We start from the raw sequence: 23,413 nt of genomic DNA, 5'->3' as shown, positions 1-23,413 counted from the left end.
TCTGACCAGAAGACGCGTCTGCAGCTGCTGACCTGATTTTGGGTCCCCGATTAGGCGGGTCTCGTGGATACGCTTGGGGTTCGAGGCCGGCAGACTCTGCACAGCCTCCAGTGCTTCCACGTAGCGATCAGCTTGACACGCGACCCCCTATGGTTTTCAGAGGACACCTTTCCAGCATATGGTGAAATCGCACACAAAATCTTGACATCATCTGAGACATCCATTGTACTTATCTCGACGCGCAAAATGTGCCCATAGTAGTTCTGGTTTCTGAGAAGCTACTGTATTTTAGAAATACTGCCCGATGATCCGCGGCTGGCGCAGGCGACGGCGACGGGCGGGCGGCAACCGACGGCTTCGCGGACCGCGGCAGACGTGCCGAAGCCAGTGCATTGAAGGGAGTGTTACACATTTGCATGATTTTTTAGCCTGAAATAGCCGTATTAAAGACCATTCGGTAGAGTTCTCAGCCCTGCCCCTCTTGAGACCCAAACCCTTTACTTTTTGAGCTACACGCCCGCGAAGATGTGCAAACTATTTCGTGCGAACTATTTCAGTCACCCAGACATCCATGACGCATTAATAGCGCCATTCAAATTCTAACATTCCATTGGCCATGCGATGATCAAGGCAAATAAAAGTATGATTGTCGAGTGGCTCATATCTGGCGTTTGTGAGCACGATTTACAGATAAAACGGCTGTCCATTGGCTCTAAAGCAATGTTGTATAAGGTACAATGACGCAACAATTAGTGACGTTTTGAGATACATATTTGCTGAAAAGAGAAACTGTGTTGTCTAGAACAGTGTTCTCCACTTGACTCGCACCGGACCGGGAAGGGAAATTGATTTCCCTCGACGGTTTTGCTAGCACAGGTCAGAAACGAACGCTCAGAGCTTCAAAAATTTTCAACACGCATCCACCTATCAATTTGTCAGTTGCCGTTGTTCAAACTTGGTATAGTAATAGAACGTAATAGTACCTACAGTTTGCACCCCTCAATTTTTTTGGAAAATGCAAGGCCATTGACCTATTCTCGGGTTAATTGTGGCTATTTGTCCTAAATGATGCAAGTTTCTATGCATTTGTATGGTAGTTTTGGTGCTGTATATGAGAAAGAGTACTAACTTACATGCGCAGCCATCATAGGAACACAGAACACATGTCCTTGATCCAGGTCATGACTTACCACTATGGGTGCCCTCTGCAAACACATGCCAACCTCAAAATAGGCAGTTTTTGGTAAGTTGGCTGCAGAGTCTCAATATTCCACTGAAAACGTGCTGATAAATGCAATTTGAGGTCACAACTGGTTATATACGGCCAAATGAGATCATCCAAGGTCGACGATCATGCTGCATGTAGCAGAGAGTCTAGATGAGTGAGTACAATGCGTGTAACCACCTTCATATCGTGTTTGTGAAGCTGTCTAAAAAAGCTGTCTAGTAGATACCTGTCTGTTGTGAAGCTGTCTAACAATAGTCTAACTTTATGTACCAGCGTACCTATTTTCAATTTGTTACAAATGCATTGCCAAACGCCGAAAAAAACTGTGCATAATGTCGACAATAACTTTGCGATCATAAACACCTGTAGGTGCCCAATACACTATTCCTGACCCCAAAGATATGCTGTATCGGTTACATAGACCCGGTTAGCACTTAACGTTTTTCGGTTGGATGGCTCATAATTTGAGCTAAGTTGACCTCAGAGGACCCCTAGGTTACCATAAAAGGATATTTTTGTGTCTGAGATTTTTTGTCCCACAACTGCACCTAATGCAATGAGCTCAGCCAGAAAGACATCGTGAAGAAAAGAGCCGTTCTTGAAGGCTATTGGTGGACCAGTTTTGACCGGTGACCTAATCTGACCTGACCAATGTGAGAGAACAAAGATAGTCTAAATGAGGTCCCCACAGCCTTTATGCTTATTTCCGTGCTCTCAATAATCGTCTTGACGTGTCAACATTCGTTTTAACTATGCATTGGTACCGTATTTCACCTTTCGTGGGATCTAGTTAGCTCACGTTTGACGTGCGATCAAAAAATTTAGAGTGCATTCCTCATGGCTTGGCGAGACCTTTAAAACGGCGCCTTCGTTTTTCTCATACTGCAGCTGGAAGTTGGAGATCCTAGGCCGGGGGAAGTGAACCTTCCCCCAGCCGTGCGCGGTCGACCCAGACCCCAGGCCGGGCGCGGGTTAACAGTGAACCAGTAGTTATAAGTGAGACTACTTCATCCTGTTCGGTGCTTGCTACGTTATCTTCAAATGTGAAACATTCACCTTTAAAGGAGGGGTCCAACTTTGGGGCGTGTCACAAAAACATACTCTAGTGAAACCTCAGGACCAGTTACGTGTCAACACTGCACTCGGAAGTACCACTGCAGCACCATGAAGACATAGAAAGGATGTAAACTTTCTTATTTTGGAGTTTAAATTACGCTGCCAACAGTTTGCAACAGCGCTACGCTTTTCTCTGCAGCCGCAACAGCCATCACCATCGCCACGGCTGAACCTGCTGGGGCTGCTGTCAGCTGTTACCAAATGACGGCAGCTCCAACGCCTGTTTTTGATCGGTACAGTGGGCGCCAAGGGCCAGTTACCGTGCTGTCTCCTAAAACTAAGGTGCGTTTCGAAAGAGCCACTAGCAAACTTCATAGACGAGAAATCAAAGTCGTAGTACAGTAAATGTCTAACTTAGCGAGATAACAGCTTCATGTTAACATGTCTTTTTGTCTAAAAAACGTTTAAGATAAATGAAATGCATAACCTTCATAGTGGTCAGCAGCGAGTCCAATGATATTTGTCCTGCAGGAGAGACTACTTCAAATAAGAATTCTGAGCTATTCAAAGGATTTCGAGAAAACTGGCATAACTTACCACATCGCGCGCGTTGGATCTAATAGTAAGTGAAAAGTACAAAAAGCTGGCATACCCCTTCAACGAAGTTTCGCATTACAAATACGCGTAGAAACATGTCTGTTTAAATTTCGTGTCGCCACGGCGTATGAACTCGCTCATTTTAGCATGTCACGTTAAAAATAGTTAAGTTTGCAGGAGGTTTTAACCTTCGACGTTTTCTAAAAGGGCCACTTATTGACCTGCTGACATGCAGCGTGTCGCCAATCGCGAGATAATCCTAAAGCCCATCCACTGTTTTTGTCCGCTAGGCCCTACCTTCCTTAGTGTGGAAACTCCAGGGAGTCGCAGCGACCCGTCGCCTCCCCTCAGTTCGCTCTACGCAAAACGGCGAATCAGGGCGAGGATAAACGCTCGGCAGCCCGGCACCAGCGCTTACCAGCGGTGCGTCGGACATGCTGTCTCTTCTGCGCCGGACACGCGGCGGTTCCAGTGACGAACGTACGCCAACTCTACTGCCGGACGCGCACCCACTCCAGTGCTGGACACGTGGCCTCTCTATGTCAGACATACGGCCTATCCTGTGCTGGACATGCGGCCTATCTATGTCAGACACACGGTCTCTCCTGTGCTAGAAACGCGAACTCTCTTGTGCCAGAAACAAGGCCACCCTAGTGCTGGACGCCTGCTCCTGTGTCAGACATGCAGCTTCTCACGTGCCGGACACGCTGCCTGTCCTGTGCCCGGCGGCTGCTCCTGTCCCGGATACGCGGCCGCTTCTGTGCCGGACACCCGGCCGCTCCTGTTCCGGACGTTCGACAGTCCCAGTGTTCGAAACAGTGATGCTCCAGTGGTCGGCTCACCGACGCTGCAATGAGATACTGGCGCCGCACACTGTTAAAATACGGAACATTAAAATGGCAGTGCAGGTTAATGCAACAAGCATCTAACGCTTTGCTATATTTTTTGTAGTTCGTGATAGCTAGTTACTACGTTGTAGTTTCTAATACGTTCTGGAATCTAACGCCTTGTTTTGTAGTTTTTTTTTTTAGTTCGTGATGCCTTGTTATTACATTCTAGTTTCATAGCTGGGACATGTGAAGTGCCATGCGTTAATATGTCCATAATAGGTTCGCGCACAAACGCTATGCGCCGATATATGTTAAAATAACGATATGTTGATATGGTAGCTTTTTCCAAGAGCGGCGCTGACATCAGAGTTGTGCTTACGACTAAATAAGGCCGTCATGTTAAGAAATAGGGCCCGTGGTCTGAAATAATCAACCAATCTTGCTGAGCACGGCTCATTACGTGGACATTGAACCGCCACCCATGTAACCCAGGCTTTGAAGTACAACCCATGAAGCCGGCTATCCGGTATTGGATTTATAGTTGGTGGTTTTGGATGAGAGAGGAAATTTTTCCCAGGCGCATATTATGAGTGCTAGATATATTGATTTTTGGAGTCATAAATATTAATGAAATTTCACGTTAGGTGCTACACTTACAGAAGCAGGAAAATACCTGTAAGATAAAACAACATGACAATTCACAACTTGAGATGGTGTAAATTATGATGCCGAAAAGAGTAAGCAAATGATAGCATATCGGTAGAGAGTGTTTTTTGGGGAATGAATTAAACACTACTAGAGCTCTTTCTCTGATGCCGGTATTGCCACAGTGTTTGGGATGTCTGACACGGTCAGCAAGTGGTACTCCAGCGCAAATGAAACTTCCAAAACGAAAATGTTTACGATGTTTATGATACATTGATCATTTTTTTCTGTGACGCATTACTTTGATCGATATTGCAACGATTCCTGATGGATTTGGCTGCAGGTGACAATTTAGCCCGTTCCAAATTTTGTCCGTGACAGAAAATACTATTTTCATTCCTGACATTCAGCATAGGTTTACGTCTATGAAGCTTACTACGGATTTAGTAATCTATCATCACGCATGTCATTTAGTGGAGTGGCAATCACGCTATAAAATAACAAGCGCAATCGCGCAATCAGGCTTGACTTTGTCCACATGGGATGCTGTCCGTTGCGATCCAATAAGGAATCACCTTTATGCGCTGTTATTAATGGTGATTTTTGCATATACCACACACCCAACAAAATGTATTGTTGTATCCATGCTCACGACAAATCGGCACTGATTGCGATCTGTTTGGCCATCTTGCCCTGTGAAGTTTTGTGAGGCTGTATCGCCTTACGATGGTTCTGCCGAAACCTTGGCAGTGTTCTGCAGCGCGGACCTCATTAGCGATTTCCGTTAGCACGGATCAATTCTGGGCGCGGCTCCAGGCTCAGGAATGCCAGTCGTCGGCTGAGTGTATCGACTCTCTCACTCAAAGACGACGCCCTTCAGAGCAACGCTCTCTCTCTCCATCTTCCTTCCATCATTAGTCACGCTGAACATCATGCTCCCTCTCTAACGTACGATAGGCTATCAGGAAGACCATTGTCAGCGTAACTTTTTTCTCAGAACAGCGATGACCCTCATGCACGACGTCGGTAGTGTCAGAGGAAACATCTCCACAGTTTGTTTCCATCGGTCGTTGAGTGAGGAATGTGACGCCGCCCTGGGAACCTGAAACACCGCTTGATTTGCCATCCACTCTGTTTGAAGAAGAAGTAACACTGTTCAATCTGAAATTTTTCACGCGTTCGCTTGAGGGCTTAATTTGACGCTCCTCAGGTGTTTCCAAAAGAACTACGGAATTACACGCCGTGCAGGCGCCAAACTTAATGTTGCTGTATGCAATTGGATAGTCAATCGTTTGATAAAAAGATGAATGCACCCTTGACGTCACTGGCCTGTGACACTCAAAACCGGGCAACGGGCATCAGCGGTGACACCTCAAAGGTATATTTCACGTTGTGCTTGATGATGTCATTCAACCTTGAGATCATTAGGCAACTGAATTAAAGTTATACCTAATTTCAGTATCCGGGGATCGTTTGTGAGCGTCAAATCAAGGTCAGTACCACCTATTTTTGGATAGCTCGATTTACGCGGTAGTTAGTATTTGATCACAACGACATCAAAAGACGTCATGTTTTGGCTTCATGACTACCAGGGAAGGTCACTGACCTAAAATGACCTCGATCATCTTTTCGGTTCGAAGGAAATGCCACGTGGGACCGTCCTTCGCGCAAAACCTTGAAATCAAATACCATAAAATCTCGAAGGATTTTAGTCATGTTGACCTCATGCAGGTTAGGTTAGATCACCACCTAATATGACTCCTAGTGACGTTTTGCTTTGAAAAAAAAAACATTTAGGTTAGGGGTAGTTGGGTGAGAACGTTTGGGAGCACTTCAGACACACTGGTGTATCTACACTGGCGTAGTTCCAGACACACTGGTGCATCTACACTGGCGCAGTTCCAGACACACTGGTGTATTTACACTGGCGTAGTTCCAGATACACTGGTGTATTTACACTGGCGTAGTTCCAGACACACTGGTGTATCTACACTTGCGTAGTTCTAAACACACTGATGTATCTACACTGCCATAGTTCCAGACACACTGGTGTATGAACACTGGCGTAGTTCCAGACACACTGGTGTATCTACACTGGCGTAGTTCTAGACACACTGGTGCATCTACACTGGCGCAGTTCCAGATACACTGGTGTATTTACACTGGCGTAGTTCCAGACACACTGGTGTATTTACACTGGCGTAGTTCCAGACACACTGGTGTATTTACACTGGCGTAGTTCTAGACACACTGATGTATCTGCACTGCCGTAGTTCCAGACACACTTGTGTATCTACACTGACGTAGTTCCAGACACACTGGTGTATCTACACTGGCGTGGTTCCAGACACACTGATGTATCTACACTGGCATCTACACTGGCGTAGTTCCAGACACACTTGTGTATCTACACTGGCGTAGTTCCAGACACACTTGTGTATCTACACTGGCGTAGCTCCGGTGTGCCGGACATATTTCCTCGAAGCGGTCTCGTTTTGCTTTAAACAGGGATGTTCCGTGGAATTCTTCGATCACAGTACATTACAGTGCTAAGTGGTACTCGTTCAATGTCATACAAAATTGTTCAACAATATTTGTGTTCTCTTTATTCACTGCGTCCAAGGTGGCGTATGAACGTGGCGTAACTTTGCACAATATTGGGATTTGGGTTGCTTATTGATTACATATTTTAAGACTACACCTGTGGTGATGCACGGGAAGATTGGTCCCGTAAAACACAAATACACTTCTAACGTACCAGTCTGACCACTATTGCCTTGAATCACTTACTGTTTGAGAACCTATAATACTATGCGTACAGAATAATTGTGTCATTCAAAACGTTTCAATCAAGGGGAGAACCGACAAACCTTGGTCCCGGTACATCATATGAATGCTGCCATGTCAGCAGCTCTAATACCTCGTTGCAATGTTTGGGAACAATACGTTGCATCGCTCAGAGCCTCTAATGGTCCGCTGCCCTGTGGTTACCTACCATCAAGTCATTGGATGAATGCTGGTTACTATGTTTCGTGTGAGTTATTGCTAGGCAAATCTTTAATTTTTGCCCTTTTATTCTTGAAATTAGATATGAATGTAGTGCAAATTGCATGCCAAACTTCGTTAGAGACACAATGAAAAATCGTCGCAGTACTCTGAGGACATCACTGAGGCCTTTCCAGCCTCAGTGATGTAGAATGATTTCCAACCTCAGAAAGCTTGCAAAAAGCAAGCGTTCTTATATGATTGCAAGGGAGGATACTTATTGCAAGCATCCCGTACTCTTCGCAACGAAGTCTCCGACGGCGGCACTGCGCTCTTCCTTTAGGGCGGCTTCACGTTTCCCGAGTGTCCGAACTCATTGCCACAACCGAACCTACGCAACGTCGAGTTTTAACTATCATACGAATGGTTCCTTGATACCGTTCTTTGCCAAAGATATCTCTCCTGATATCATCTCCTGGTATATTGAATTTCGATCATTATCGACAAAATATTTCCCTGCTCATAACGCAGAGCATGGGACAACAGATCAGTTAAATATTCAATGCTTGTTTAACACTCCTGCCTGCTCGAATCCTCCTGTGAAACTGGGTGTCAATTCATTCAAGTTAAATTCTTACAATGCCGAAGCGCCAGGAGCTTAAACCAGTTCTTGCATATATTCACATTGGAAAAAATGATTCAGTGATGGCGTAGTGATCTCGTCAGGGTAGTTTCTTGACAAGTTTCCAATTTGGCGTAAATAGACATTCCACATCGACACAAACCATCATCATGCATGAGGATTGCTGACTGAATGCCATTCAAGATCATGAAGTGCATCATTAGATTGCCTCAGATGCGTTCGTTTCTTATATTACGTTCGAAATTCGAAAGCAAAAAGTGACATCCTCTGTCTTGAACCCGATTTGCTTTGTGGATATTCGTATAGGTCCCTGGATACCGGAAACGGGATTCGGCCTCAGTTTGCTCGGCCTAATCGAAAAGCTGCGTTAAAATCTTACATGATATTACACCTGCTGTTGTTTAATTCTGACCTCGTTCATAGATATGGTATTGGCACAATGCGTGACGAGACCTTGGGACTATCGCCCACCCCTGCCTTGCCGAGATTGGCAAAGCCACTAAAGCTGACCAGGGCTGGGGCAGCCGATGACTGCTTTTTGGCTACGTTACATGCGGTCTGGCACCTGTATCGCAGATCTTGAAGGACATCTGAATCCCAAACTAATGGCAAGGAATATCCCTGTCAATGATCATATCCGTAGAAAAGTTATTTAGTCAATCTGAGCAATGCGGCGTGCATTATTGTGCTGTGCGTGGCCATGGCCAGAGATATGGGGCTTTAGCAACCAAAATGTGAGCCAAAAATGTACATACAACGGTATCTGCATTTCATTTATGTTTCGCACACAACTTGTGAGTGAATATTTGTATTGCGCTGAGCGAATCGAAGGAATTATTCTGTGATAGCCTTCGCAGATGAGCGAAGCCAATCAAACTAAATTCACTTCACAATAGCGAACAGGGCAATAAGGGATCCAGTGAAGGCAATGAAAAAGATCCCTGCTGATTTACCACTAGGTGACCCTTTGGATGTCTGCGCCGCAGTTTGCGCCGGAGACACGTATGAAACTGTACGCCCGTTAGTCTTCTGAACCGGACGGAAGTTGCTTGTCAAGAGGCCGTGTTTTCCTTCCACGTTTCGAAAGAACTCGAGCTGAAACGTAGAACATAGACAAGTTGCAGTGAAGTGGAACAGCAGGGTAAACTTCACACGAAGTGACTTAGACTGCGCACACAGCTCAAGAGGCGAGGAGATGAACAACCGTTACATCACAGACAGTTTCATAAACTGCTGCCCAGCACGCTTGGCATAATGGCGGCAATGATTCGGTCAACTTATAAAGCGTTTGGATACATTTGCTTGGAGTCTTATACAGGTGTACCAACCATAACCCCTAATCGGAAACAATACCAATCATGCGGAGATAAACAATAGCTGAACAGATAATGAGTCTTTGGTCAAAAAACATACCGCACATTTCTCTGTAGGCTCCTAAAAGCCGAGCTCCGACACGCTCTACAAGGGGTAAAAATGGTAAAACACGATACGCTCTCTATTTGCATTTCCTTTACGAATACATCGCACTGATATGAAACACATAATGATTACATTATCATGCGAAAGTTATGATGAACCCATAGCATCCAACATACTATTTTTCACAAGCGTGCAAGTGATTGGGTCATTGCATGTTGTCAACGGCCTGCTCAAACCTGGAGACCTCAGGCTGCCTTCTTGGCGTTGCGAAGTCGATAAATTATCTGATGACATGAGATCCAATGATAGGTGCTCTCAAGAGGAGGAGACCATGGACCGTGCGACACTTTCACAATAACTACGGAGTAGCTGGGCATCTGGCAAAAGTAAGATGAGACCCCTTCAGTGGCGCTGAACTTCACATAGGTCACTGCAGCACACGACACGTCAAGGTACAAAGAGGCCCAGGAAGACCCAGGTAATGGCAAGGATCTGAAATAAATTTCCTTAAAGGAAATGTTCCACACTTGACGAGATTTAAGCAAACATCAGACATGGTGAAATAAGTTCACATATGACTATTGGCATACTTTTAAGTGGAAAAGACTACTCTAAAAAAGTGGAAAAGTGGAAAAGCCAGCACATTTCATCTGTGAAGTAAATATGCTCTACAATACGGCATTATTTCATTTCGTCATCGTACCTTGCACTGCATGGATTGAGAGCCTTGACTGCTTTCCGCTATGGCTGGAAATCGTGTTCACAAACGCCATATATCAACGACTGGCAGTTATTGTTCTTGGCCTTAATCACCGCACGCATAATGGAACAGTGTAATTTGAATGACGTTATTGTGACGTTATGGATACCTGTGTGACCCTAAAATAGTCTCCCCAAAATAATTTGCACATCTTCGCGGGCGCGCAGCTCAGAAGCCAGAGAGGTTTAAGCATTAAGAAGGGCAGAGCTGCGAACTGCACCAAATGATCTTCAAGATGATTATTTCAGTTTAAAACCCCATACAAATGTGGAAAGTTCCCTTTCAGAATTCAGGGGCCAACAAGTCGAAAGGCCCCAACACAGGAAGAGGAAGGAAGACATTATTAGGGTCGGTAGTTCCTGCCACCTGTGCACCCCACCATCCATCGCCGCCCCGGAGAGGGTGGGGATCCGAATGCCCTCAGCATCGTGTCCTTTCATAGGACCATGGGGACACTCGTTGCACCATGAGGACACTTGAAGTACCATGAGGACACTTGTAGCACTATGAGGACACTTTTGTACCACCACGAAGACACTGTTCTGTGCTCACCTACAGCCAATCACCGAAGGGGAAATGTAGCTAAATAACTGTGAACTGAGAAATTACTAAGCCGACATTTTTGCAATCGTTGGCAGCCAATAGAACGCATAGCAGGTTGCAGACCGTTGGTCCATTGTCACTATTTGGAGCCCGAAAATGCACTTGAGATGTTGTTTAGGCGCCAGCTCCAAACTCTACAGCCACTGCACTGGTTTTCCCACAACCTTTACCATTCGTTAGAGGAAGTTGTTCAGTGCATCAGCGAGAAACATTATTCACATAGATAAGAGTATTGGCCTTATTCCTCTGAAAAACTGTAGAATGAAGTCAGGGTGATATTTTGGCAACATGCCTTTATCGAAACAATAGCATGTTTTTCACACAGTTTACACTTGATTTCGTAAACCACGTTTTTTGCGTGCAAAACTCCTGCAGCCCATAAACTGTGTGAAAAACATGGAAGGGACATAGTCTATGCCGGGGAGACTACGCGCTCTATTCGTTTGAGATACAACGAACACCTGCGAGACGCTAAAAATAAAATAGGGAATACCCCTTTCGGTGACCATTTTTTTGGCAAAACACGCTTAGGCTGAAATCAAAGGAAGTATGGACCCTATACCACTTCTAGACCTTAAAGTCGTCTACAGAGTACAGGACCACTCAGGAAGGAAAATGAGTGAATCATTTCTTATAAAAAGTCGGCGACCAAATCTTAGCATACAGGGCTGGCCAACTATGCGAACGTGATATGTGCCTCTATGTGTGATGTGTACTACCTTAAAATCATTTACATGTGTAAGTGATGCCTGACGCGTGATGTGCGATGCCTGTTCATTTGAAATCGTTTGCATGTATCATTGATGCGCGATGTGTGATGCCTGTTTACTTCAACTCGCTTGCATGTTTGAATGAAGCGTGGTGCGTGATGCCTATTTGCTTGAATTCGTTTTCATGTACACGTATGCACGCGCATTCTAATTCTTAGATAGGCACTGTATCTTGGCAATGGCTGGCAATCGCTCTTTCTTCAATCCCCTGACTTTTGGTATCCTGTAAAAACTGTGGCTTGCTCTTTCCAAAACAAACCTGAAACATCGAGCAGGATCATTGGCAGGCAATTTTCAATTCACTTCTCCAATTGCATCGATATACATCATCCTTACTATATTTCCATTCTCCTGATTTTTCCAAGGGATAAGGCTAATACTGTTATCTTATTCGCTAAAGCACATGCAACTTCTTAAACAATTCCCAAGCTGTAAAGTACTGGTAGACGCAAAACATAAGATTTTTGTAACGTTGAACTGATCTTCTCGCGGCCTTCACCAATCTATAGAGCACGGCAAAATTTGTGGGCTGTTGAATTCGGCTTGACTTGCAGTTTGTTCACTAGACTTCTGGTCACATTTAAGACATTTGAAAAGCAAATAAACTAACAGGGGATCTGCATGTACCTCTATACTCGGAAATTGCCCGCGCAATTGTCTTGCAAGCATAAGCGAGTGTTCCACATTTATATGACATTTTGAAACGAAATAGCCATCTTGAAGACCTTTCGGTGTCGTTCACAATCCTGCCCTTTGTAAGACCTAAACCCCTCTAGTTTCTGAGCTACACGCCCGCGAAAATGGAGAAGGTATATAGGGGATAGTATTTCAAAGTCATATTAGGATCTATGTCACACTAACGTCATTCAAATCCTGCCATTCCAGAAGCCATGCGGCGATCAAGGCCAAGAAGAATATAACTGTCGAGGCTTTCATATCGGTCGTTTGTGAGCACGATTTCCAAATATAACGGCCGTCAATCGGCTTTCAATCAATGTTGTGAAAGGTAGGATAACGTAATCAAACCACGACGTATTGATGAGCATATTCATTAAACGGAGAATTGTGCTGCCTAGAGCAATCCTTTCTACTTAAAAATATACCAATGGTTATAAGTGAGCTTGTTTAATGATATTTAGTGATTGCTTCAATATTGTCAAATGTGAAACATTGCCTTTAACCCCTGTCAGTCGAAAGCTAACATTTTATGTGCACTCAATTGCTTGCATATTTCTGCAATACAAGTTATATGGGAGTTTCCGAACTTTGAAGTGGATCAATTCATGTATAGATATGACGTAAGTTGTTTGTGCATTTGCGAGGGGGCATTGTGCACATAGAAAGAACAGAAGTAGAAACCTTATTTCTCGTAGAAAAACCAGGAAAATGGATATAGAAATCCTATCATATTTCGGCAACATGCCCTTTTCAGCTTGAACATATCTTGTGATTCTAGAACATCCTCGCGTTTACATTTCTACTTGCTTTGTATTCGAACACTCACACAATGGCATACGCACCGCCCTGGATCGCGACACCACCACGCGCCGCGGGCGCCGCCCCGCGCGCCAGCGCAGGCAACCACCGCGGCATCCAACGCGAAGCGACATCCGCCGCCCGCCGGCCGCGCGATCGCGCGAGTCGGCCAGCTGTAGACTCCGATAGGCAGCAGGTGGGACAGTCAGCCGCACCCCCAGCCGGCAACCCGGCCCCATAGCTCCCTCTGAGGGGCCGAGCCAGACGGTCACGGCGGAGAATCGACACCGGTAATGGACTACATGCGGAACAATGACAAGCACACACTCACAAACACATTTCGTCATGCGCATACGCAGTCGAGCACCAATGATAATGTGCCCGGTACAGACGGTAGGTTATCACTGACTGCCTCATCCACACGATGTAAGTGCCCCTCCACTAACGCGATGCTCAACGAGGCGAGTGCACAGCCATTCTATCCAAGATCACAGACCACGTCTGGTTGTAAGGTGGATTGTGTTGGCGCTTACAGACACATATCTCTCTACATCGGAGTACCTTTGAATAAACCCAAAGAAGCTTTGTGACCCTGCCATATGTATTGCTTGCCCAACAGCAAGTACAGTCGAATGGCGAACACGGCAATTGTTTCGACCGGATAAACGGGATTATAAAGGCTAGTGATAACGTTATGTATAGTGAGTCGTCCTGTGGAGTCGCAATCATGTGATCAGATCAGTCCGGAAACTTAGCGACCCAGGGCAGAACCCGAACACATGTGGCGTATCCTCGCTATGGCTCTGGCGGCGCGGACACTCATTCATCTCTTTGATTCCATAGAGGTGTAGCATGCGGTTCGTCGGTAGGATCCTGTGGATGATTGTAAGTTGCAGCCATCTTAGTTTTAAGTCATCTGTTGTGTCGTACAATACTTTGCATATTTTTGTCCACTGTCCTTGCCCCATAGGTCCAAGCCTAAGTTCCCATTTCGTCTGAGCATTGCCCGGCAGAGAAACATGAGCCGAGGATAGGAGCACACTATATCCCCACTTTGCTGTTCCCACGCACCTGCCTGCTCATAAGCGCATGGAAGGACTGCATTGGTGGGCTTTTCCTGAGCAAGCACTTCCTGCCAAGAACGGGATATAACATGCAATATAGACCGCCATGTCAAAAAATGTTCACATCCCAATTGTGTTTTCAATTGGTCTGCGTAAAGGAGTTTTCGGTCCTGGTGGTTGTAGAGGTCGTTTAATTGGACCACTGAGGGGTAAATCAGTTGGTGCTTGTTTAATGATGTATTCTGTTCAAGGTTCATTTCAGTGTAGTTCCATATGACTTTGGCAAAGCATGTTTGCTTCTGAGAGTCTGGGCCGTAATGAGCGTACGATCTGGATCCAAGCATTTAATGCTTCTGACCAAAGCTTGCATCCATCTGGAGAATTCAACATTTTGTTTGTAAGGATTGGTATCGCAGTGCAATAATGATATTACAGCAATTATTTTTAGTTTGTGCTGTAGTATTTTCTTTCATTCAGCAATGCACTCTGGGATAAGCAGCTTCTTTAGCCAGGCCATTTTAAGACTGCCTGCCTGTACTGATGAATCGGGCACCCTCAGTCCTCCCATAAGAAGATGTGTTTTCATCATCGACCGTTTCATCCTCTCTCGAAATCGGTTCCCAATCAACTGGTATATTATTGTTTCTATCTTCTTTAAGGACGTATGATTTGGCTTTTCAAAGAGTCACTAGATATATAAGCTGCGAGAGAGCCTTAAGTCTTCATTTCTGCGTCACCGGTGCTAGGTTAATGTCGCTACAGCACCTGATTTGATATGCCAGAGGCTCAACTGAAATCGGGAATAGCAGGCAGCTGAGTGGACGTCTTCGACGGAGGCATTTGGCCATCAGGCACGGCTCCGTTTATCTGCACGCGAGCACTGCTCTGGGTGACTCCAGTTTGATCATGCATCAAGTAATCCACTTCTGGATATGAGGTCCGAAATCTAGTGTTTTAACGGCACTTTTCAGGTAGCCCCAGTCCACCGAATAATATGCCTTATGCCAATCGCAGAGCAGTGTCAGTCCAGGCGTATTGTGGATTTTTGCACACCGAATTGTCGATATTTAGAATAATCTAATTAATAAAAATAATTTACCGAATAATCGACAATTAGCCGCACATTCCCGCCTATAAATCTACCCGACAGAAAAACTGTCTGATCTCCGTTTATAATTTCATCTATTACTGCATTTTGTATTCGTGCCAGAACTTTTGTCCATATTTAGTATACAACATTTAGCATGCTAATGCGCCGAAGGCATCCCATTTGTCCTCGATCTTATATTTTATATAATCCAGCGTCTCAGAATACAGAGGACAGTTGCGAGAAGTATTTCTTTGGTATTTCTTCGGATTCATTGCCACTTATTATGGCTGCAATGTTAAACTTGGTCCGAGTCACAAAAGTGTCGTCACTCATCAGAGAATGATTGAATTTCCAGAACGATTTCCCAGCTATCACGTGACCTACGCTGACAGGTAAGACCACACATGTAGTGATCAGACAGATCTGCGATTGATGACGACGGCGTCTACGATTGATGACAAAGTTGGAAAGTCTTCTTCCGTTAAAAACTTGCCTGTTACGAAAAAGTCAATCCTTGATTCGCTGGCAGGATTTGGTCCATGACACGTAAATTGTTTTTCGTCTGGGTTTAATGTTCTCCATATGTTAATCAGATCATGTTCAGCCATATGGCTTGTGACCAGTTGTTTGCACCGGCGATTATTTGCTTCACTTTGCCGTGTAATTTGCTTTGCCTCACCTCGCATCGAAGTAAAAGGTAGTCACCTCCCATAACAGTGTGTCCTATGTTCAGTTCATGGCAGTGGTCCAGAAAGTTTTTGAATGGGGCGATCGTATCACTGTTCGGTTGGTATATACAGCCGAGGGTGAGCTGTATCCCGTTAACAATCACCCGTAATACAATGGACCGACCATCGGTGCACTTCCAGGTTTGTTTAACATCTACCACTAAACGGGGTCTAAAAAGAAGGGCGTCACTTCAGCTTCTGCTGTCACCGTGACAAACGTATCCACCACATCCCCATTTGCTCAGCCACATCACTTCATCAGACTGAACTGAATGGGTCTCCTGCAGGAAGAGGATATCTGCCTGTTGTTTTTTGAGCCACGGAAACATCTCGCGTCTTTTCGGCACACCGCTATTCACGATTCTTTGATCGTTAGCGTTTAATGATACGAATTTAAGGGTTGCGCCTTTCATATGGTGTGTCTGGTTTGGCTCCGTTCTCATCTCCAACTGGTTGATCACGGAAGCATGATTAAAATAATGGCCAAGTATGGACAGAACATGAAGAATGAACTTTGAGTGGCTGCGTGGCAAATTGTATGAGACACGGTATGTTAATGCTAGTGCAAGTTCAGACCAAAACGGGTTGTCACAAACCACTGTTAAGTGAGTGAAGGTGAGCGCATTCTCAGAGTTTTTCAAGTACGAAATGAGCACAATATCCTGAAAAACAAAACACACATCGTCTATGAGCGCCTGTATAGGCGAGTGAGCGGCCTTGCCGGCTAGGGCGCCCTTAATGATCTCCCACCATCCACATGATCTCTCTTGTAATCCCTGGGTGGTGATCCCAGACAAGCCTGCCCCGCCGCCCGGCGGCCGGCCAGTGAGCATTCCCGGCCGCAGCCACACATACTACGGCACACGCGCGGCCGCGGGGACGCGCCGAACGCACGCAGTCTGCCGTACCCAGCCGCACGGGCGAGCCCAGGCGCCCGAGCAGCACCTTGCCAGGGTAGCACAATAACACTCACTATCATGCAGCAAGTGATTCACCGGCCCTAGGAACGCTGCGTCACAGGCGAGTCAGAGGAGAAAATGCACACTGATAGCGGAACATTGCCTCTCGTATCAGAGCACAAGGAAACCCAAATATGGTTACATGTGGTTGGATGCTGTCTTTTTCAGCGAAATTACGTGCACGCACACGATAAAGGAAACCTTGATCGCGAGTCTCTGAATCTCCTAAAAAAGAACGAAGTCGAATACCTTGATTTTGACCGGCTAGTTACATGTCAACAGTCCTCGGCTCACCCGGAGCGTCGCCTGCAGCAAGAACATGTCCATAAATCTTCACAAGCATGTGTTTCAATGGTTATTACGGGGGAGACCTTTGATTTCATCGACGCTGTCGATCAGGTCTTTCTGAGTCATCGCACTTGTTCTGCAGTACACGGACCCGTTGCGGTTTGAAATATACAAGGTAACCGACCTTCCTTCTTGTGCACTAACAGCTTGGCGAAAATGTTCCGTTTACTCTGCGTCACACTGCGTCACTACACTTATAAACAGCTCACTGTCCTCTCGCCTACCTTAAGCAGCACTATATTCTCATCGAGAGAGTGTTTTGAGAGCCGGCACCTGCGTGGACGAACCTGCAGAGCAGCACCCTGGAGCCGATACGGCGAACGTCCGCCAGCTCGCCCGGGTCTGCCTCCGCCCGTGAGAACACGCCGCATGACGTCACAGGCCGCCCGCCTCAGGTCCTCGGGGCGGCCGTCAGCGGCGCATTCAGGCCGAGGCGCCGGGGGGGGGGGGGGGGGGGCAACTTCCCCGACACGATGAGTTCGGGCGACTTCCACTGCTTTTCTCTGAGCTTCTGAGCCCCGCTTCAGCATGCATGTTCATGATGACTTGCTTTGAGGTGTTTACTTGGTCGTTCAGTTTTTCAACCAGGTCATTCCGTTCGGACACACTGCGCTCTTAGGTCCACTACTTTCTGTTCCAGTCTGACCACATATCTTTACCGAAATGAATAGCAGAAGTGCTCAATTCCTACTATTTGTTTCTATGAGGGTATGTTGCCGAAATATCAAAGCATCTATATTTCAAGCCTCCTGTTTTTTTACGAGGAACAAGGCCATTTCTACAGTCCTATCACCCATATACAGTTTATTCTATCCCTTAATTCCGAAATTTTGGTAGCGGCTTATGAGCCCTGAACGCGTGACTCAATTTGATGCACTTGTATGGAATGGCAGTGTTGCCAGAGGTGAGCACCCTGGAAGCTGTTCGCGGACTTTAATGTGTTGTAGCCGTTGATACTATAGAGCGTTGATACTCTGATACGTATCGGCCACCGGGGCTATTTTGCACGTGTTCTAGCCATTGGTAAAAGCTATGGGAAAGCCGATGTTTAAAATTTAAGGTTAGAGCTGGCTGCACTTGTTCAGAGAATTGTGGTGCACTTTTAGGGCCAAGATGGTGAAATCGGGCCACCGGTATTCGAATGACTCACATAGGGCAGATTTGCATATTTGGGAGCGGGCTTGAATTGCTCGAACCGGCCATGTACCATTCATGTGCGCTCCAGTAGTTCAGTTAGAGCTCCACATCAGGGTGCATGCACCCGTGGAGGGATGAGTTCGAGTCGCCTTAGCGAGGCGCTTTTTGCCCCCGCCTGGGGTGGCCCGCGGCCGGTGGTAGCGGTCGCGCTAAAGATCCGGTGGCGTCCGAGGGCGGGGCGGACCGTGCCAAGTATGACGGCACAGCATGCCGTTGCCACAAGATTTTGCAATTGTCCTAAACTTTCACGATCGGATGGTGAGGACAGGGCTCACGCAGTACAAAATGCTTAGCGTGCCGCTGACAGCAGCGATCCCCGAATGAAAAGCTCCAGACTTAAGTGCTACTGCCGACTAAATGCATGACGAAATATGTAAAAAGGTCGAGATGATGATCCTAGATCACCAATTTCAGACCAGTACACAAAACCTCATGGTAATTGCCTGAAAATTTTGTAAGTTCGTCATCCACACTAAAAGCGTTTGTGTCTTCCAATCAGTTTAAAAATAAACTGTGCTTGTGTGCACTGTGATGGAAGCGTGCCATTTCCAAGTTGATCGGTTTACTGCTTTGGGATTACCTGACACAGCTGCCCATCATTCACCTTACCTCACGGTTGGAAACCTTGAAGTGCTCCTCGAACACGGTCCAAATGACTCCCTCTTGACAGCCGGGCGTGGTCAGTGACCCCTTGTACGTGTAGTAGTTGTTCAGCGCATGGGGCAGTATTGACTGAATGGCCAGTGGTTTCTTGACGACCAACTCCGGGGCATCGAACTTCTGTAGCTCTGGACCGAATCCGGCTATAAAGCCGACGAGGGGGTGGCTAGATGCCTCGGCATTCTGTTGGAGAGAAGAAACAGAACAGCCATATCCCATTGTGCTTCGGCGGATATAAGCCCTTTTCCGATGGAAGAGGTATGGACTGGTCGTTTCAAAGAACAAGATGTTACCTAGTTTCCCGCAACGCCACATCGATGAAGGGTATTACTCTTGCGTGAGATAGAGGACCTCAAAGGCCTAAATATTCTGGCCTATTTGTTGCTGAAGACTTCTAAGCTGGTGGAGGAGTGGATATTAGAAAAAGCCTAGTTGGGACACCGATTTTCGGGGTCCACCATTATCAGGTGGGCAGAGAGGAAATAGAAAATGGGGGAAAGGGAGCTGACACAACTACGCTGCAATTGCTTCTGCGGCGCTGGGCTGGACCGCCTGTACCGTCAGTCCAATGCCGGCAGAGCCAGATGTAGGGAAGTCGTGTCGTCGCCGTTTTCCTGCTCTTTTCTTCCCTCTCTTCCCAATTCTACGAATCTCCAGCAGCAAACAGGTCAATTTATGTAGGGTGCACAGGTCATCTATCTATTCGCAATATGGCATCATATTAATTTCAAAGGAAAACATCACAAACAACTTCTTAGATGTGCCAGTGTGTATTTAGCTGTCTGCAAACATGGTTGCATCCACGTCAATCTGGGCTAAAGTCCCCAACACGAAGGTGCGAAGGTATGCACCTGTGATTCGCGCCCTGTGAACTTAGAGACCAAAAACAGTTTATTCTAGCCATCACATCTTAGTCGTGAGCAACTGAAGAGCCAAACATATTCACCCAAATCGGCTTGTTTCCTGTACGTAAGCTTACACGGCGCACTTTGAAAATGCATAAGTTCCTCTTTCAACTTAATGAAGCTAGGCCCTGGTTAAGTGAGCCGCCTGGCATCGTCCGACTACCGAGGCTTCTGGCTGCTTGAGACCACCTGGCTGCCTGATATCGTCCGACTACCACAGCCGCCTGGCTGTCTGACATCGTCCGACTACCGAGGCCGCCTGGCTGCCTGACATGCCGCCTGGCTGTCTGACATCGTCCGACTACCGAGGCCGCCTGGATGTCTGACATTGTCCGACTACCGAGGCCGCCTGGCTGCCAAGTAACAACCGCCTACTATGGCCGCCTGGCTGCGTAATATCACCTGGCTGCCGAGGCTACAGAACTAAGCATGGTTGCATGACTGCCTTAAATTGCCTGGCTGCCTGGGATCACCTAGCCGCCTAAGATGACCTGGCTGCCGAGGTCGCTTGGGTGTCTAAGATAGTCCGGCTGTCGACGCGCCTAAAATCCCCTGGTTACCGAGGCCGTCTGGATGCCTAAATTGCCTGGTTGCCACCCTGTGCCATGTTTTGGCGGTTTATGAGGCCATTATGTGCATCAAATTGGCCTACCGTTAAAAAATTACAAAATTGCTACGCGCAAGCGATGCCCCCCCCCCCCCCCCCCCCCAGAAGTACACAAATTGACACCCAGGCTATGAGCGCTCATGATTCTCATCGAGCACAAATCATGGGAGTGCGATATCAGCATAAATGCATCCGTTGTTGCCAGCCGGAAGCAAGATGAACACCTTGTGAAGGCCGCGTACTGTTTATAAACACACGACAATTTCGCGCAAGTGAAATGCAGGCCTGTGGCGAGTCGCGGCTCAGACTTTAAGAAACCCGAAGACGAACTAAGATTACATCAATAAGTCAATAAGCTCCAAGCAGCGTACTCAGATTTCCACCAAATGCATCCTGTAAACTATGAACCCCTTCGAAGGCCGTGATGTAACGAATAAAAACTGCAATGTTTTGGACCTGTGGCAGCAACCACCGCAGTGCCACCATGTTTGGGAACAGCATATTCCAAGTGGACCTAGGCCAGCAGGAGTTCCCGAGCGTTGCCTGAATAAGGTACTCAAGGAAATTTTCGAAGTTATAACTTTAGGTCCCAGAAACAGACAACTGAAATAAGTTAGGTATTGCGATTTATAAAAACCAGCATTGAGAATTTCAGGTACACCTTTATCATTTACACACAAAGCAAAGCTGGCATAATTCACTTCTTTAGCGTTCATCTTTAGTGTTTACATGGCACAGGTCTGGTGTGATATCCGACACGCATGGAGACGCATCAACGGTTGATGACTCTTACGCCGTATGCATCAGAAGATGCCAACATTCTAAGAGATAGTGTCTGCACGCAATGAGAGAGTTAAATCTTCAAATCTGTTTTATGTGGGCACAGGAGTAACCGCAATGATGTGGTAGATAGATGCTTATCATGGAAACTCGTATTCAACGATTTGCTATGGATTGTGCCCTAATTGAGGTGTAAGTCACTTCTGGTCCTGCACGCCAAGATGCCAGTGAAACATGAGCTCTTGAGAAAGTGGGCCCGCTATAAGCGTGTTCCGATTTGGTATCGCTTGCAAAAATCACTGTGGGACAGTAAACAAACTTGGTCATGTCATGAAAAATCGTTGCGCTGATGACATCATAATATGCGTTATTTTCTAGTTGTTTTTAAATTACCTACAATATTTTATAGAGGTTTTGCTGAATTCCCATCGAGGTGTTGGTTTTCAACCACCGGCAGTAAAAGCAGCATCGATGACCAAAAACTGTATCTCTTTTTGAGATGCAAGACACTTTTTCATCTCGTAATAACAGCCATGTTTGTCGACTTGTTGGCTATGCATAATGATATATTTATAAGTGTTCTTCGAACATTTGTGGTCACCACTTTAACTCCCACGCTAGTGTAAGGTATTGTTGTTTGGTCATAACTTAGTGATGGAAATGCTTCACACCACATTTCTGGTTATGGTATACAAACTGAAGCGCGACTACGTTCAGTGCACACTTGAAACCGCGGTGCATAAACGTTGCCTAAGAAATAAAGGCTGACGCCGGAGCCAGAGTCGTCTGTTTCAAAACCTTTGCTTTTCCTTTAGACGTCCGGCCAGGTCTGAGAACTCGCCCAAGCTCGATAAATCAACACAACTTGTGCAAACCTGCCGCAATATTTGAGGCATTACGCTATGCTTTGCGTTTCCCGATGTATCAGGTGTGAAACAGGAAAGGGTCATTCCAACCATTCGGCCGCTTCCTCACGGGCTATGAACTGTCACGCTACTCTGGCCACGTCACGAAACCACCGAAGCCGGCGAAAGTTAACAGGTTGTCCTAGCCGCCTGATCCGTACCTTGAATAGAATGCCTAGCACAGCAATGCCGCCAGGATGTTTGGCCGCTTCAGAAACCGTCCCGTACTTCTCGTTCACGTACACGACGTGCATCTCCAACGGAGCTCTGCCAAAGACATCGATATCTCGGTTTGATAGCCGTCATAGAGGGCAACCGTCCCACCTGGACCGAACTCACCTGTCACCAAACCCATGTCCGGTGGAGACCTATATCACAAAGTGATGAACTATCTCATTTCTTTCTCAAGAACAGAACGGCAAAGCACAAAACTATGACAAGATAAGACGCTGAAAGCTGCATACTGCACAGTGACACCTGCCTACGGCTCTCACTTATATGTTGCAGTAGCTTCACGATGAGTTCGATGATTCCCGTCGAAAGATCGTTCTGTTTTCATCGCCGTCAACTGCCACCGCCTTGCTTACCGTTTGCCGTCAATGGTGTGCTCAGACCCGCCTACAGTGTTGTTCGGACCCCAGTGGAAGTGCAGCTGTTTAAACACGTACACGCCGGGCAGCGTCCCGCCGTACATCTGCTGCTTCACACCGCCGACGAATGTCATCTCGACGAGCACTGCAGGAGCCAGAACCAGAGACGTGTTACAGGAGCTTACAATTTCTGCGTGTCGGCTGCTGGCGTCTTTTTTCTCGGGCGTTCGCGAGAGCGAGTATGCGTCTCAATTAGAATGAATGCCCAAGCAACCGTCTGGACAATCGGAAGGTTGCATGGGTTGCCAGGCAGACAGATTCTACGACAATCTTTTCGAAGCTCACACAGATAGCAGGATTCTTAGTGAGTCTTCCATGGGCAATTTCCATGATAGCATCCTTGAGTATTGAGAACAGGGCCGCCTAAGAACAATTGCCTCATGAGGATCCGTCGGCCGCGGAAGAGTATATCGGCGTAAACTGAAGGCTAGGGAAACAGTAAGACAAAAAAATGAGGTAGAACACTCGTGTCCCCATTAATGTACTGCCTATGGCTATGAGTTGGGGG

At 46.5% G+C, this 23,413-nt stretch overlaps 1 protein-coding gene across 1 annotated transcript; it reads right to left on the bottom strand.

Annotated features, from left to right (window-relative positions):
- Positions 1 to 8,788: 8,788 nt before the first annotated feature.
- On the bottom strand, positions 8,789 to 22,985 carry LOC119099429 (carbonic anhydrase 14). The gene is made up of 4 exons (XM_037222587.1): positions 22,843 to 22,985; positions 22,417 to 22,522; positions 19,008 to 19,241; positions 8,789 to 9,079 (listed from the first exon to the last, which is right to left on the bottom strand). The coding sequence occupies exons 1-4, from the start codon at positions 22,977 to 22,979 to the stop codon at positions 8,867 to 8,869; spliced, it is 690 nt and encodes a 229-aa protein (XP_037078482.1). The 5' UTR covers positions 22,980 to 22,985; the 3' UTR covers positions 8,789 to 8,866.
- Positions 22,986 to 23,413: the final 428 nt, after the last annotated feature.

Source organism: Pollicipes pollicipes, unplaced genomic scaffold, assembly GCF_011947565.3.
Source record: "Pollicipes pollicipes isolate AB1234 unplaced genomic scaffold, Ppol_2.1 Scaffold_4740;HRSCAF=5597_pilon_pilon_pilon, whole genome shotgun sequence".
Classification (NCBI taxonomy): Eukaryota; Metazoa; Arthropoda; class Thecostraca; order Pollicipedomorpha; family Pollicipedidae; genus Pollicipes; species Pollicipes pollicipes.
This window is presented reverse-complemented; position numbering and strand designations above follow the sequence as displayed.